Source organism: Sinocyclocheilus rhinocerous, unplaced genomic scaffold (assembly GCF_001515625.1).
Source record: "Sinocyclocheilus rhinocerous isolate Xijiao unplaced genomic scaffold, SAMN03320098_v1.1 scaffold591, whole genome shotgun sequence".
In the NCBI taxonomy this organism is placed as follows: domain Eukaryota; kingdom Metazoa; phylum Chordata; class Actinopteri; order Cypriniformes; family Cyprinidae; genus Sinocyclocheilus; species Sinocyclocheilus rhinocerous.
In genome coordinates this window covers 3,115,119-3,132,710 of record NW_015641476.1, presented here as the reverse complement: position 1 = coordinate 3,132,710, position 17,592 = coordinate 3,115,119, and the positions used below count along the sequence as shown (strand labels likewise).

Sequence of the window (17,592 nt, the reverse complement as noted above, 5' to 3'; positions counted from 1 at the left end):
CCCCTACTGTACAGGTCCATTTAAAGTTTGCCAAAGGACATCTAAATGATTCAGAGAAGGCTTGGGAGAAAGTGCTGTGGTCAGATGAGACCAAAATTGAGCTCTTTGGCATTAACTCAACTCGCCGTGTTTGGAAGGAGAGAAATGCTGACTATGACCCCAAAAACACCATCCTTATAGTCAAGCACAGCATTGCATCACCACATTGAGGGGCAAATGGACGTTTGCCCCTCCAGACCTCAATCCTATAGAAAATCTGTGGAGGGAGCTGAAACTTCAAGTTGCCAAACGACCAAAATCCCTCCTGAGATGTGTGCAAACCTGGTGACCAACTACTGAAAACGTCTTACCTCTGTGCTTGCCAACAAGGGTTTCTGCACCAAGTACTAAGTCATGTTTTGCTTGGGGATCAAATACTTATTTCACTCACTGAAATGCAAATCAATTTATAACCTTTATATAATGTTTTTTTCTGGATTTTTTGGTTGGTATACTGGCTCTATCCATTAAAATAAACCTACCATAAAAATTACAGACCCTTCATTTTTTTGTAAGTGGGCAAACTTACAAATAAATATTTTCCCCACTGTAAAAGGTTGTGTTCTGGCAGTGATTTCTATATTCATCTCAGAACTGTTTTTACATAATTTCCAGTTCCCTAAAACACAGACAAAAATTCCAAGTGAGTCACTTGCCATTGATTCTTAAATATTAAATTTATTATATTTCTAAAAATATTTATTTACTTTAAATAATGCAAAAATCTTTGTTATTTTGAAAGGACTAATTTCATTAAAGTGTGAAATATTATGATATAATGCAGCACAGGTTGAACAAGTAAACAAAGGACATCTCAATCTGTAAGAAAGATCATAATCCTTAATAAATTTGTTATTCTTATTATTTATGCGTTATAAGATCTTTAAAAGACTTCAAATCTAGGCAAAGTGTTAAGCAATTTGTTCTTGTGAATAAAATAAAGGTGCAATAAAAAAGGCATTAACAGTAAATTAAACAGCAATTTAATAAGCCAGGGAATGTATCTGATTGCATTGATATCATAAATGAAGCAAAGTTTCTCTCAATTTTACAGAATACAAGTAGGTTGGAAACATCAGAAAAAAGTAGCAACTCTGATTTTGTTAGAAATGCAGTACTTCTCAGAGAATAAACATGCTCCTTTCCAGTAAATGCTGTCAAAGATGTTTAATCTATGTTATGTATAAATTGCTTTATTTTAATCAAGGCGGCAAACTCTATAAAAGTTAAGTATAAATAAAAGTTTGGGCATAATTATTTTTGTTTTTTTTAGTTAAAGTAAAGATGTGCTTTAAATAATTTCGGGTAACTTGCCGACAGCGGAACATTATACTAAGTCATAAATTCTCCATACAGCAGTACATTGCCATGAGCGCAGGCTGAAGGAGAATCCGCCCATCCTACAGAAGTGACGTCATGATATATCACATGACCAGCACCCTCAATTATCATTCCTCAACTGAAACCAGCATCTTTCGTTTATATAAAAGACGTAAACATTTACAGTTTATCTCGGTCATTGCTATAAAAGCTCCGCATCTATTACTCGACTCAACATTTTTTAAATGATGATGCCCAGTAACCCGTCAGTCAGTCAGGTTAAACCAAGGCCTTATAAACATAATACTGTAACTTACTACATACTGTGCATAATTAAAATAGAGCCGTGCTCTAGACATTTGCGTAGGATCATATAAAACAGATCAGAAAATAGTAACGTTAGATACATTGAACGTGTAAGGTTAGCTGATAGCATCACAGTTAGCATGTACATTTAAATGCTAACGTTAGTAGTTAATAGTAACAATTTAATGATCACAGGACTTCAATTGTTTACTTAATATTAGGTCTGAGAAAAATGAGGAATATATAGACACACAAAAACTGATTTTCACCTGCTGAAGGGAATTTGAATGCTGGCTTAAGCTAACTGACATTAGCTGTGCTAGTTACATGGCGATTTATCAGCGAGTTACCACAGAAATTCGGCTTTGCATCTTTAAACGACGATAAATGTCAATAAAGACACGTAACTGTATGTGGAAATGTCGCTAAAGAAAACGGACAGCTAGCAGCCAACACACACATTCGACTCACCTTCCAGAGTTTCACACTGAACGAGATTCAAATAATCCGCCTGAGATAAAATACCAGCCTTAAAACCTCTCACCAGCCCCTCTAGATAACCATTATCCACATTAAAATATAATTCTGAGAAAGGCATTGTGAGAAAATAAGACTACCGGTGTAGTAGCTTAAGAGAGAGATGGATGTAGCCTTAATGCCGTCTTGAGTGATAGTGCTGTCCGATTGGTAAAGAATCGTTCTTCTGAGTCGGATCTTTTCAGTTTTCAGTGAATTGTTTGAACAGGTTCACAAAACTGGTCTGAACAATTCAATGAGCCAGAATAGCCCAAAAGGAATAGCCCTACTGGATTGTTTACAGCTTGATTGTATGACAGTTTAATCAACACACATACGAAGCACTTCGTTTTTGTTTTCACCCGAAAGATGTATGAATTTCAATTTTGTTTTTTATAAATTTCAAAATTACTTTATTCTGAGCTGAATCTTAACTGCTAAACTGGTACACTACAACACAAAAATACATAACGATAAAGTTATTAATTAAATTTCATTTGGAAAAATAGCAATAAACAAAATTTATCATTATTGGAAAGTTTTAGACTAAAAGAACAGAAGAGAAGCGTTTTGAAGCCAGAATCTTTCAAACTGTTCAAACTCTTCGAAAGAACCGATTCGCGGAAATGAGTCGGACTTCCCATAGCTGAATGAGGGAAGTTGCGGATACCCGGATACACACACACACACACACACACACACACACACACAAACTCATGTGACCGAGCATCTGACCATCATCAAACCTTAAACACCGATCTCAGACCAGCCCTGCACAATCACCTGAACAGAAGAATCAACCGAAGAGCTTTGTCTGGGCTGAGTAGGACCTCAAACTAAAGATTCCACATTTATTGTTTGTTTGTTTGTTTTGTTTGTTTAAATGAATGATTAAATGTGAAATGTTTCCGTTGTCCTTAGGCAAAATTATTTTCTTTTTTTTCTGAAATATATTTATTATATTTCCAGGATATAGCCTACCGTCCTTACAAACCAACTAATGTGTTTTTTCTTCATTAATTAAAGGCCACTGGCTTTTGAAAGGCAGTGTGTGGTGCACTCTGACCAGATTCTGAAGGAGAGGTACCATGAATATTATACATGATGTAACCAACCTATAAGATAAATGGAGAAGCTTTATCAGATTATGCTGTTCACCAGAAGATTATTAATTAATGTAAAATTAAAGGCCACTGGCTTTTGAAAGGCAGTGTGTGGTGCACTCTGACCAGATTCTGAAGGAGAGGTACCATGAATATTATGCATGATGTAACCAACCTATAAGATAAATGGAGAAGCTTTAATCAGATGATGCTGTTCACCAGAAGATTATTAATTAATGTACATTTTTACATGAAGAATGAATAGGTTTCTGTGAACTCATCACTTCCTTCTGATAAATTATTTTTGCTGCAAAATTAAATGTTTATAAAGTGCCTTTCAGCGGAAATGCTCAGTCCATTATTTCTTCAAATATGCCGTTTATATGTTCCAAAGAGAAGGATATGAACTGAAATCATCTTAATTCAATACTAGTCAGCTAAAAGCATAGTTTAAAATAGCACCAAATATTTGTTTATGAGAAATTGACAGGTGACAGCTAAGCATTACACACAAGCAATATTTATTTATTATAAAAAAGAGAGATTCACCATGCAGCTGTGTCTACTTCCTATCCTTTATAGACCAGTCTTTAAATATATAAACTAATGCTGACTTCAACTGTTTGTTTCATACAAAATTCTCTAAATAAGGTTTCTGTTAATTACACATTCTAGATGCCACTTATAAACAATTCAGACCAATCTGACCTTACAAAGAGAAGTACTGAAGTTCTTAACCATAAACAATTTATTTCCTCACAAATGAATGCTGTATTGCGTCATCAGCGCTAAAACAGCAGGCTGGAGTCATCAGCTGAGTGTAGCTGTATTAGCTTCATAATGAAGTGTTTACTGGTACTGAGCATTAACTAGGCGTATAAAGTAGTATAAATGCAGTACCTAGTGCAAGTATTCAGGCCTTTAACCGATTACGTTACCAAATACGTTTTTCAACAATTCATGTCTAAATCAGTTTTTATTTTGTTATTTTATTTATTATTAATTTTTTTTTTAATTGCTAAACAATGCAGAAGCAATTGCAATGTTATTTTTATATAAACTAATGCTGACTTCAACTGTTTGTTTCATACAAAATTCTCTAAATAAGGTTTCTGTTAATTACACATTCTAGATGCCACTTATAAACAATTCAGACCAATCTGACCTTACAAAGAGAAGTACTGAAGTTCTTAACCATAAACAATTTATTTCCTCACAAATGAATGCTGTATTGCGTCATCAGCGCTAAAACAGCAGGCTGGAGTCATCAGCTTAGTGTAGCTGTATTAGCTTCATAATGAAGTGTTTACTGGTACTGAGCATTAACTAGGCGTATAAAGTAGTATAAATGCAGTACCTAGTGCAAGTATTCAGGCCTTTAACCGATTACGTTACCAAATATGTTTTTCAACAATTCATGTCTAAATCAGTTTTTATTTTGTTATTTTATTTATTATTAATTTTTTTTTTTAATTGCTAAACAATGCAGAAGCAATTGCAATGTTATTTTTTATAATGAGCAAAATCACAAAATCAAGCTAAATAATAATGTAATAATAAAATAAATGAATATGGACTGAATATCTATATAAATATTGTATAAATATAAAAATTGACTGTGTAAAAACTGTAAGTATGCCTTGTTGCAATAAATCATAACCCAAACTAAACATCATTCAACTAATATTTGTTCTGAGTATTGGTTCAAAACGCAGCACCATACCTGAGCTATACTAAGTAGCAATGCATTTTTCATACTTTCATATAATTTTATACATTTAGCATAAGTTGACAATGTCAAAATCTGAAATAGCTTACACCGTCCTCCAGGAAATTCTATTAGTCTTTTCCTGTGTTGAGTGCATGGGCTTATGTGTGTGTCAGTGTTTGTGTGGGAGTTAAGTGGTTGTGCCAGGCACAAGAGACCACACCTCCATCCACTGATCAGGACCATGTGTACCTCACCACCCACCTCAAGGAGTCTTATAAATCACAGAGTCCAGTGCAGACCCTCAGCCTGGCACACAGAACCCTGCAGGTAAGTCAAACATTTTTTACTTATAGATGTGCATGTGTAAACATACACAAATCCACACACATACTGCATGGCAAATGCAAACCAGTGCAAATACCAAGTACACATCTGTCTACATGCTCACAAACATTAACAAGATTTCAAACATTTAAGGAACGATTAACTTCAATCTGAGTGTTTCTTGACTGCACTCTCTTTTTAGTGAATACCACCGGAAAACTAAAAGTGTGGCTGAAGTTTATCTTGTTTTTGAGTTTGAGTGATTATGATGCTGAGCATAGCCATCTTCAGCTGTTTTTTGATGAATGTGATGGTGATGGCATCACATCCAAACCTGAGACGTAGTGAAAACTCCTTTGCTCTACCTGACACAGGTAAGGTTTCTATATACTGATGTTATTTTCCAAAAATGTGGAGTGTGTCTTTTTCTGTTGATAATTTCAGAGATAGTGCTTTTTTTTCTTTCTTTCTTTCTTTTTTTTCTTTCTAAAATGTGAAAATGGTAATAATAAAGAATGACTAGTCCAAACTCTTAATTTAAATACATAATCATTATTATTATTTGAATAATAAAATGTTTGTTTATTTATTTAACAACTTCAAGTTAATTTAATATTTCATCTAATCATTTCAAAATTCATCCATTTCAAATATTTTATCTGGATAATATATTTAAATGCAGATCATTTACATTTTGATCATTATTCATTATGGTAGTACACAACATTTTTTGTAAAAATTGTCAGTACTTCATTGTGTAATTCCCATGTTACGTTAAGTATTAAATTAATACATTTCAAATTCATATCATGGACTGCTTGTATTTTTTTGTGTGTTTGGTACATTTGTGTTTTGTACATCATAGGCTTACTACTTGGAGTGGAGCACCTTGAAATAAACTCAGCAGAAGAAAAACTGCTAGAAGACCTTGAATCCTATGATGAGGTGAGTAATTGACATTTAGCATATGCATTTAATATCAAGTGACTTTACGTGTACCACCTATGGTACGTGCCTCCAGGTCATATGCCTCGTGTGATTGTGATCAAATAATTAGAAAATGTTTATTTTATTTAAATTGTTGTGTTTTTATTTTTTAGTGTTTTATTTCTAAGATCAGTTTACAATTTTAACAGGCTAGGTTTTTTTTTTTTTTTGCATTTAAGTATTAAACTCTAAGGCATAGCCCACATTTCTATGTCAGCAATGTGATACACAAATAATTAAGGTGGTGACTTGGATCTTGATTTAATTGGACATGGTAACTGGTCTGAAAATTTGAGCACCACTCCGCCAAGCTGGAAAATTTTCTTCTATGATAGTAAAGTATTTTTGTTGCCATAACTACAGGATCTGGGTAAAGCTGTACGGCTGCAGAGAAGAGGCACTCGCTCCCCCAGCCGCTGCATCCCTCATCAGAAGTCCTGCTTGGGTCATCACCTGCCCTGCTGCAACCCCTGCGATACGTGTTACTGCCGTTTCTTTAAGGCCTTCTGTTACTGCCGTAGCATGGATAACACCTGCAAACACGAATATGCATAGAGACTAAATCTACTCTGAAATGTCTAATTGTGGCTTTACATTTACAGTTTATACAGCTCCAGAATGTATATGTGGATAGTGTAAATGTACAGCCTCACACTATCCACAGAAAAGTTTGTTACAATAGACCAAATATATACTTTTTTAATATTAAAGCTGCACAAAGCCTAAAGAGTGCACCTTGGCTCTTAACATTTCAGATTTGTATTGCTGCAGTTTTATGCTGTACTTTTATTGCAATTTTAAGGTCAAAATCTACTCAAATATTGTCTCAAATACTTTGTATATGTGCATCCAATAAACTGATTATTGCAGATCTGTAGAGTATTAACTTAAAAAGCTATGAATAGTATCAAACCACCTGACATCAAAACTGAACTGTGTGCAACTGCACACACTGAGAGCTAGACAAAAAACAGATTAATGGTATATACTGTGTTGAATGCTTCTCAAACAGAAAGCTGCATCCTAGTGAGCGAGGAAAAGAATGGATAATGTATGAAAATGCAACAAGCGTCCTGCATGTATTGCAAAACTTTCAATATTTTGAAAAAGCATCCCAGGATACACCTCATAAAATCAGTTTAGAAAATAACCAGAGCATGTTTATGGCAAATAGTGGCTATTTTGAAGAAGCTAAAATATAATGCAGTTTTGATCTTTTTAACATTTGTAATCACTACATATAGTAATTCCAGTAATTCCAATTGTGTTTTGATGACTTCATGATATTCTAAAATGGGGAAAATAATACTAGTAAAGTATACTGGTAGTGGATAAATGTGCATTCATAGACTTCTATAAATTGCATGTATAGAAATGTTGCACTCTATTTTTCAATATATCCAATTGAACCGAAGGTTGTGTCATACATCTTTATTGATTAAACTAAAGACAGTATTAATGGCTGCTTTAGTTTGCAGCAATGGTCTGGTCAACCCAGGCACGGAGTTTGGTGACACGGGCGTACACGGCTGGGGTGGAAGTGGAGCAGGTGCTGCTTCCCCAAGACACGATACCAACCAGAGTCCAGACTCCATTCTTCTCACAGACCAGAGGACCACCAGAATCACCCTAAAACACACATAGGAGAGTTGTAATCAAAACATTTACCTATACATGTAAGAAGAAATTTTAAATAATACTAAATAATGATCATACATTTATTTGGGACAGCTCACCATGCAAGAGGAGACACCAGAGGCTCCAGCACAGATCATCAGATCAGTGATGTTGGTTCCCCAGAAACGCATGCAGTCATCATTGGTCAGCAGAGGCAGAGCAGCCTGCTGGAGCAGGGCAGGGGTATCAGGAGCTGAAAGGGTAGATTGGCAGAATTTTAAAAGCTTTCAACAGAAAATAAATCAGGACAGAGAATATGAACAAATGCTAAAATATACATTCAAGTTTTGAAAATACATGCAAACTGATAAAAATGCTGAAATGAAAGAAGATTCTGAAACTCACCATTATATCTGGTCAGGCCCCATCCAGAGGTCACACACTTCATGCCTCCAGGGAAGTTGTCGCTGGTTTCAGCGAGACACACAGGAGACACGTGAGTGTTGAGCTGAGCTGGAGTGGCCAGCTTGATCAGGAGGATGTCGTTGTTGATGGTGAAGCTGTTGTAGTTAGGGTGCTTGATGGACTGTGGGGAAAGGATACAGACACGTAAGCATTCAGATTTTCAAGTAGATTTTCAGATTTTCATCTGTGGGGAATTCTCTCTTAAGTTTTCTGTTAAAAGACTGTCTCTAGTGATTCATGTATGATACACTAGTCTAGCAGACTAGGTTCCAGTTTGAAAAAGCCTTTACTGAACTATATCGATCAGATCCGTTAGTGAATCAACACCTGACTTACTTACACAACTGCAATTTATCATTATTAGGGGCCAAGCACTGAAGGTGCTATTGGTATTGTTAGAAGTCTATGGCAGCCCTATGAACTGTAGATAGGAAAATCATGAAATTCGGTACAATGATTGAGGTAATCCTGAATAGTAATTTTGAATATTTTCACAGATGTTGAATGAATGAAGAATGTTTTGTGTGAGGATCATCACTGACTGACTGTCAAAGATACCATTTTATGTATAGAATATTTCATCTAATCATTTCAAAATTCATCCATTTCAAATATTTTATCTGGATAATATATTTAAATGCAGATCATTTACATTTTGATCATTATTCATTATGGTAGTACACAACATTTTTTGTAAAAATTGTCAGTACTTCATTGTGTAATTCCCATGTTACGTTAAGTATTAAATTAATACATTTCAAATTCATATCATGGACTGCTTGTATTTTTTTGTGTGTTTGGTACATTTGTGTTTTGTACATCATAGGCTTACTACTTGGAGTGGAGCACCTTGAAATAAACTCAGCAGAAGAAAAACTGCTAGAAGACCTTGAATCCTATGATGAGGTGAGTAATTGACATTTAGCATATGCATTTAATATCAAGTGACTTTACGTGTACCACCTATGGTACGTGCCTCCAGGTCATATGCCTCGTGTGATTGTGATCAAATAATTAGAAAATGTTTATTTTATTTAAATTGTTGTGTTTTTATTTTTTAGTGTTTTATTTCTAAGATCAGTTTACAATTTTAACAGGCTAGGTTTTTTTTTTTTTTTGCATTTAAGTATTAAACTCTAAGGCATAGCCCACATTTCTATGTCAGCAATGTGATACACAAATAATTAAGGTGGTGACTTGGATCTTGATTTAATTGGACATGGTAACTGGTCTGAAAATTTGAGCACCACTCCGCCAAGCTGGAAAATTTTCTTCTATGATAGTAAAGTATTTTTGTTGCCATAACTACAGGATCTGGGTAAAGCTGTACGGCTGCAGAGAAGAGGCACTCGCTCCCCCAGCCGCTGCATCCCTCATCAGAAGTCCTGCTTGGGTCATCACCTGCCCTGCTGCAACCCCTGCGATACGTGTTACTGCCGTTTCTTTAAGGCCTTCTGTTACTGCCGTAGCATGGATAACACCTGCAAACACGAATATGCATAGAGACTAAATCTACTCTGAAATGTCTAATTGTGGCTTTACATTTACAGTTTATACAGCTCCAGAATGTATATGTGGATAGTGTAAATGTACAGCCTCACACTATCCACAGAAAAGTTTGTTACAATAGACCAAATATATACTTTTTTAATATTAAAGCTGCACAAAGCCTAAAGAGTGCACCTTGGCTCTTAACATTTCAGATTTGTATTGCTGCAGTTTTATGCTGTACTTTTATTGCAATTTTAAGGTCAAAATCTACTCAAATATTGTCTCAAATACTTTGTATATGTGCATCCAATAAACTGATTATTGCAGATCTGTAGAGTATTAACTTAAAAAGCTATGAATAGTATCAAACCACCTGACATCAAAACTGAACTGTGTGCAACTGCACACACTGAGAGCTAGACAAAAAACAGATTAATGGTATATACTGTGTTGAATGCTTCTCAAACAGAAAGCTGCATCCTAGTGAGCGAGGAAAAGAATGGATAATGTATGAAAATGCAACAAGCGTCCTGCATGTATTGCAAAACTTTCAATATTTTGAAAAAGCATCCCAGGATACACCTCATAAAATCAGTTTAGAAAATAACCAGAGCATGTTTATGGCAAATAGTGGCTATTTTGAAGAAGCTAAAATATAATGCAGTTTTGATCTTTTTAACATTTGTAATCACTACATATAGTAATTCCAGTAATTCCAATTGTGTTTTGATGACTTCATGATATTCTAAAATGGGGAAAATAATACTAGTAAAGTATACTGGTAGTGGATAAATGTGCATTCATAGACTTCTATAAATTGCATGTATAGAAATGTTGCACTCTATTTTTCAATATATCCAATTGAACCGAAGGTTGTGTCATACATCTTTATTGATTAAACTAAAGACAGTATTAATGGCTGCTTTAGTTTGCAGCAATGGTCTGGTCAACCCAGGCACGGAGTTTGGTGACACGGGCGTACACGCCAGGTGAACTGGTTGAGCAGGTGCTGCTTCCCCAAGACACGATACCAACCAGAGTCCAGACTCCATTCTTCTCACAGACCAGAGGACCGCCAGAATCACCCTAAAGCACACAAAAGTTAGTCAGATCTGTACAACCTTCAAGAACTTCAAGAACAAACAGAGAGGTAAACTGCAAAATCAATAGAAATTCACCATGCAAGAAGAAGCACCAGAGGCTCCAGCACAGATCATCAGATCAGTGATGTTGGTTCCCCAGAAACGCTTGCAGTCATCATTGGTCAGCAGAGGCAGAGCAGCCTGCTGGAGCAGGGCAGGGGTATCAGGAGCTGAAAGGGTAGATTGGCAGAATTTTAAAAGCTTTCAACAGAAAATAAATCAGGACAGAGAATATGAACAAATGCTAAAATATACATTCAAGTTTTGAAAATACATGCAAACTGATAAAAATGCTGAAATGAAAGAAGATTCTGAAACTCACCATTATATCTGGTCAGGCCCCATCCAGAGGTCACACACTTCATGCCTCCAGGGAAGTTGTCGCTGGTTTCAGCGAGACACACAGGAGACACGTGAGTGTTGAGCTGAGCTGGAGTGGCCAGCTTGATCAGGAGGATGTCGTTGTTGATGGTGAAGCTGTTGTAGTTAGGGTGCTTGATGGACTGTGGGGAAAGGATACAGACACGTAAGCATTCAGATTTTCAAGTAGATTTTCAGATTTTCATCTGTGGGGAATTCTCTCTTAAGTTTTCTGTTAAAAGACTGTCTCTAGTGATTCATGTATGATACACTAGTCTAGCAGACTAGGTTCCAGTTTGAAAAAGCCTTTACTGAACTATATCGATCAGATCCGTTAGTGAATCAACACCTGACTTACTTACACAACTGCAATTTATCATTATTAGGGGCCAAGCACTGAAGGTGCTATTGGTATTGTTAGAAGTCTATGGCAGCCCTATGAACTGTAGATAGGAAAATCATGAAATTCGGTACAATGATTGAGGTAATCCTGAATAGTAATTTTGAATATTTTCACAGATGTTGAATGAATGAAGAATGTTTTGTGTGAGGATCATCACTGACTGACTGTCAAAGATACACATTTTATGTATAGTTTTTATCAATCAATGAAACGATTTTGCAATATATGAATGTAGTGAATTTGGATGGAGGCTCCCCCTGCTCAGTATAATAGATATTGAGAGTCTACACACCTTTCCAACACTAATGGTCTGAATGGCCTCAGCATTGGATGAGCGATCATGCTCACCCAGGATGACGTGGTGAGAGGTTCTGTAAAAAATTAAATAATCAAAATTGTATAACCCAACCTTAACATATTTTTCAAAAGTCATCGTGTTTACTGCAATAACCCTGACCCGATTGGTTGTATTTTCATTCACACTGATAAAGGTGTGTTCTCTGTTTCAAGGCCTGTGTGTCCACATCTGCACTGATTCCCAGGTTCAGTAAACCTCTTCACGAAGCCTATTCCCTACATGTACATTAGTGCAGCTGTATGTACTGTAAATATGCATAATCACATTAGTTGCAAACCTTGCATTCTGCAACCAATATACTTTGTACTGGATAGCAAATATTATGACATTTATTTCAAAGAGGAACTGAGCTTGGTAGAATATATTTATTTTTTTATTCATTAGTCATTTTGTATTCATTTTCAAATGTATATTTATTCCTGTGGTGCTCATTTTAATTCAGAGATTTAAATGGAATGGAAATGCAGCAGCGACATTAGGAATTAATTCTAAGAAAGCATGCAATATTGCCAGTATTGCTTTGAAAAGTTGAAATTGAAATGGAGAGTGGAGAGACTGTGAATACAATTATATTATCCTTTTTTTTCAGTGTTTTAAGATTTATTAGATTAACAGTTGTGTATAAATGGCTTCATTGTGCTTTTATATTCATAATTGCGTAACAAAATTGTAGCACCTCTATGATCAAGTGTCAGTTTTGGAGCTGTCCAAAGATATTGTATTTAAAGTTGTAAGAGTGCTTATACTGTGTAATTTCGTAACATTTACTAAATATTATGTGCTTTAAAGCAATAACAGTGTATTTATAAAAAAGACTTACAAGCCTTATGTTATCATAATTGATATACAGAAAACAAAAAGTTACTTTTTATATATAATTCCATTTTAGATTAAAAATTAATGGCAGGTGGCAAAGTTAATAGGAATTAATATCATCAGTTTTGTTTTGTTAGTTTTTTTGTCTTTCTTTTTTATGCCCTTACATGTGAGTCTGAGTATACATTACATACACACAAATATATATATATATATATTTGTGTGTATGTAATGTATACTCAGACTCACATGTAAGGGCATAAGGAGGCTAACGAGGGAGACACAGGTGGATCAACTTAAACTATAACGAGGTAACAAGATGGGAGGGGCAAGACAATAGACAGGAGAGAGCACATGGCGACAGACAAACACAACACAAGCCATGTGCTCCCAGAACACAGTCATCTGGTGGCCCTCCTGGGCACACCCGCTGCAGACTGCGACAGTCATGTTGTATTCATTTTCAAATGTATATTTATTCCTGTGGTGCTCATTTTAATTCAGAGATTTAAATGGAATGGAAATGCAGCAGCGACATTAGGAATTAATTCTAAGAAAGCATGCAATATTGCCAGTATTGCTTTGAAAAGTTGAAAATTGAAATGGAGAGTGGAGAGACTGTGAATACAATTATATTATCCTTTTTTTTCAATGTTTTAAGATTTATTAGATTAACAGTTGTGTATAAATGGCTTCATTGTGCTTTTATATTCATAATTGCGTAACAAAATTGTAGCACCTCTATGATCAAGTGTCAGTTTTGGAGCTGTCCAAAGATATTGTATTTAAAGTTGTAAGAGTGCTTATACTGTGTAATTTAGTAACATTTACAAAATATTATGTGCTTTAAAGCAATAACAGTGTATTTATAAAAAGACTTACAAGCCTTATGTTATCATAATTGATATATAGAAAACAAAAAGTTACTTTTTATATATAATTCCATTTTAGATTAAAAATGAATGGCCAGGTCAAAGTTAATATGAATTAATATCATTATTTGTTTGTTTTTTTTGGTCTTTCTTTTTTATGCCCTTACATGTGTGAGTATACATTACATACACGCAAATAAATGATATTTATATAATATTTTAGTTTCCACTGTCAATTTTTTTCAGTTCATTAATGTTCACAAAGTGCTCCAGACATGCTAGCCATAATTGCCTGCTTTATATCACTATTATTTTATTTTAAAATTTCACAATTATTTTCAAAAATAATTTTATGATTGATTTGTAGTTATTAAAATGATGCAATAAGATTAAATCACTCAAACATATTGAATGTCCATTGTCCACTGTAAATTACTCTGACTTAAGTTAGAAACATTTTTACTACACAAGAACAATCAAGAAGTTTTTGTTTTCTCAAAATAAAACTTTATTGATAACCATCATGACCAAGAACTACAGTATAAACATTATTCTTTAGTTTGCAGCAATGGTCTGGTCAACCCAGGCACGGAGTTTGGTGACACGGGCGTACACGCCAGGTGAACTGGTTGAGCAGGTGCTGCTTCCCCAAGACACGATACCAACCAGAGTCCAGACTCCATTCTTCTCACAGACCAGAGGACCGCCAGAATCACCCTAAAGCACACAAAAGTTAGTCAGATCTGTACAACCTTCAAGAACTTCAAGAACAAATAGAGAGGTAAACTGCAAAATCAATAGAAATTCACCATGCAAGAAGAAGCACCAGATGCTCCAGCACAGATCATCAGATCAGTGATGTTGGTTCCCCAGAAACGCTTGCAGTCATCATTGGTCAGCAGAGGCAGAGCAGCCTGCTGGAGCAGGGCAGGGGTATCAGGTGCTGAAAACACAGATTGGAAGGTACATTTTGAAATGTTTCAACATAGAAGATAAACTAGGAGAGGGAACAGGGACAAATTCTATAATAAAATCTACCATTGTACTTGGTCAGGCCCCATCCAGAGGTCACACACTTCATGCCTCCAGGGAAGTTGTCGTTGGTTTCAGCGAGACACACAGGAGACACGTGAGTGTTGAGCTGAGCGGGAGTGGCCAGCTTGATCAGGAGGATGTCGTTATTGATGGTGAAGCTGTTGTAGTTAGGGTGCTTGAAAACCTTTGTGAAGAAGATACAGACACATCAGCATTCTCTGCAGTAATCTCTCTGTTAAAACATTGTCTCAGTGGTTTAGATATGATACAGAATATATTAAAGGTGTACACACCTTGCCAATAGTCATGGTCTGAATGGGCTCTGCATTGGAGGAACGATCATGCTCACCCAGGATGACACAGTGAGAGGTCCTAATAAAAATATTTGACTTTTTTACTTTCAGAATTGCACAGAATTCTGAAGAGACCTGTTTTGAAATTATAGTTGGTAAATAATACTAATACTAATATGAATACTAATATTATTATTAATAATAATAATTATAGTTTATTCTTTAATACTGCCTTACCTGACATTGCAGTGAGCAGCAGTCACAGCCTACCACTCATTGATCAGAGAGCCACCGCAGAAGTGGAAGCCAGTGGAGTTCTTAAATGAGACAATAGATTTTTTTTTCATGGATTTTTTTAAGCCTAGATGTTTGTTTTGTTAAATTTCTTTATATTATCTGTATGTCATTTGTTAATGAAGATGTCTGTACCTGCAGAGACACCTGCCAGGGCCAAGAATGTGTCACTGCCTCCTCACCATTCACAATTCTGGAGTAGCCAGTGATAACAGGAGGGATGGCAGGAACGCCACAGCCTGGAGAATACATATATATAGAATTTACATGTAAATATAAGCATGTTCTTCTGCCCTTGTCTGGTATGTACCGAACTTACACTTTCATTCAAATTTTTTATCTATTTTACAGAGGAAAAAAACACTATATACCATAGGCTGTTCCAATGAAAGCAATGCATGACGGAATCCAGATAAAAGCCATTTCTGAATCGGGCTGCCTCACCAACTCTTGGGGGTTTATATACCTGACCTTCCCATTACATGTTTTGCAACATACATGAGTCATTCTTGAAATTTGCTGACATATTTACCTTGACTTTTCACTTTTCACAAGATATTAAATATTCCAGAAACCCCATATACAGTAAAGGCATCATAGAACCTATCATCTTGTCCCATTTATCTTGTATACCACTTTTATAATATGATATGTGATTATTATTTTTTATTTTTATTGCAATGTTAAGAAGTAAGACGTAAAACTACATACATCTATATTAGGTAACGCTTTAGATTACTACCCGCAAAGAACTACGTAAGTATACTGAATTTACGGTGTACGTTTCTGTAATTATAGTGTACCTATAAAGAACGTACTTGTGTCAGGATTATGGACTATTCTGTGTGTGTTTATGCCCCTGTGACCCCGTTTCTTCCTCATGTTGATTGTGTTAATTTGATTCCAGGTGTGTCTTGTTCTCCCCAATTATCCTGCCTTTAAAAGCCCTAGTCCTTTCAGTTTTTGTTGGTCGGGTCTACTTGTTGAATGTTCTCGATTTTCCTTTGGATTATTAAAGACTGTGTTATTCAAGTACTCCTCGTTTCCTCGTTCCTTGCTCCCCGAATGAATTGTGACAGAAGACCCGACCGATACAGTTACCTCCGTTTGTACCCTCCGTTTTGTTTCTCTTTTTACTCAGTTTTTAGTTTCCGTTGTGTGCCCTATGGATCCCCTCCTTCACCCCGAATTCATCCTCCTCCTGCTGGAGCAGGGGGAAAATTCGCTCGAGGGTCATACCAGACTGTTTCTAGCTGTGGCCCATCTCACCACCTATCTGGACGACGCGCTCTGCGCGTTTTATGATGCCAGCCTCAACACCGCGTGCAGAGCACCGTCGTCTGAAGATGGCCCTCGAGCTGAATTCGCCGCCTTTGTGGAGTGGACACTGGTGAGAAATGGATCTCTGTTCCCCGCCGGTTCCCAGGAATGAATCACCAGTGCCACTCCCGACCCAGAGCCCAGCCCACCATCTCCCCGATGCGCAAGCGCATGCCCGAGCCCACCGCTGATGGAGAGCCAGAGCCCGCCGCAACCGACGAGCCATCGACTAATGGAGCGACAGAGCTGAGGATCGCCCCTGAGCCGGAGCCTCATGGAATGTCTGGTGCGTAAGCCGGCAACAATGCCCACCATAGAGGATTATACAGTGGAGAGCGAGGGCGCGGAGGAAAGCCCTGCCCACTGTTCCACCGCTGAGGGTGAGCTGCAGCTGGACTCAGAGGATTTAATAGACTAAACGGCCAAGGAGGCCATTTATGAACTGTTCGTCTGCCCTGAACTGTCTGTCTGTTCTGCCACAACCACAGAGGTCATTCCCCTGTCCCTAGCGCTCCCGGTGCTGGGAGTTGCTATCTGGTGTGTGTGGGCAGCACACACCATCCCAAAACCCACTGCCAGTCACAAATTCCCACCCCCCCTCCAGCTCCACCTCTTCACCAGTCTTCGCCATCTCCTCCGCTGTCTCCTGTCAGCCCCTCAGCTCATCCTCAGCCCACCATCTGTGATGTGGTTTTGGCACGGGTCTGCCAGTCTCCATTGGCGTCGTGGCTGGAGGATCCCTTGTCTCCACCTCCAGCCTCCGAGTCCTGGACTCCACCTCGGCCCTTCGACCCAGCAGCTCCGCCATCACTCCTAGCTC

The 17,592-nt window shown here is 36.9% G+C and overlaps 4 protein-coding genes and 1 pseudogene across 5 annotated transcripts; 1 reads left to right on the top strand and 4 right to left on the bottom strand.

Annotated features, from left to right (window-relative positions):
* Positions 1 to 2,372, bottom strand: part of LOC107755121 (V-type proton ATPase subunit d 1-like) — a 6,461-nt pseudogene extending 4,089 nt beyond the window's left edge.
* Positions 2,373 to 3,370: 998 nt separating this feature from the next.
* Positions 3,371 to 7,083, top strand: LOC107755044 (agouti-related protein-like). 2 transcript variants are annotated; one of them, XM_016571684.1, is made up of 5 exons: positions 3,371 to 3,427; positions 5,169 to 5,322; positions 5,522 to 5,693; positions 6,185 to 6,264; positions 6,670 to 7,083. In XM_016571684.1, exons 3-5 carry the CDS (start codon positions 5,585 to 5,587, stop codon positions 6,859 to 6,861), a joined length of 381 nt encoding a protein of 126 aa, XP_016427170.1. In that variant the 5' UTR covers positions 3,371 to 3,427; positions 5,169 to 5,322; positions 5,522 to 5,584; the 3' UTR covers positions 6,862 to 7,083. The 2 variants fall into 2 exon arrangements, with proteins under 2 accessions (XP_016427170.1, XP_016427171.1); XM_016571685.1 differs by lacking the exon at positions 3,371 to 3,427 and having other exon boundaries at positions 5,168 to 5,322.
* A 634-nt stretch (positions 7,084 to 7,717) lies between these two features.
* LOC107755120 (chymotrypsin A-like) lies at positions 7,718 to 8,548 on the bottom strand (the record flags this gene model as incomplete). The annotated part of the gene is made up of 3 exons (XM_016571818.1): positions 7,718 to 7,935; positions 8,043 to 8,176; positions 8,329 to 8,548. Coding segments are annotated over 3 exons (516 nt in total), but the record flags the coding sequence as incomplete, so codon positions are not given.
* Positions 8,549 to 10,803: 2,255 nt separating this feature from the next.
* LOC107755026 (chymotrypsin A-like) lies at positions 10,804 to 12,261 on the bottom strand. Its single transcript, XM_016571665.1, has 5 exons — positions 12,242 to 12,261; positions 12,077 to 12,155; positions 11,344 to 11,524; positions 11,058 to 11,191; positions 10,804 to 10,965 (listed from the first exon to the last, which is right to left on the bottom strand). Exons 1-5 carry the CDS (start codon positions 12,259 to 12,261, stop codon positions 10,804 to 10,806), a joined length of 576 nt encoding a protein of 191 aa, XP_016427151.1.
* A 1,974-nt stretch (positions 12,262 to 14,235) lies between these two features.
* Positions 14,236 to 15,875, bottom strand: LOC107755119 (chymotrypsin A-like). The gene is given in 7 exon segments (XM_016571817.1): positions 14,236 to 14,547; positions 14,640 to 14,773; positions 14,869 to 15,049; positions 15,159 to 15,237; positions 15,396 to 15,475; positions 15,588 to 15,691; positions 15,824 to 15,875. Coding segments are annotated over 7 exon segments (792 nt in total). The 3' UTR covers positions 14,236 to 14,385.
* Between the last annotated feature and the right edge of the window lie 1,717 nt (positions 15,876 to 17,592).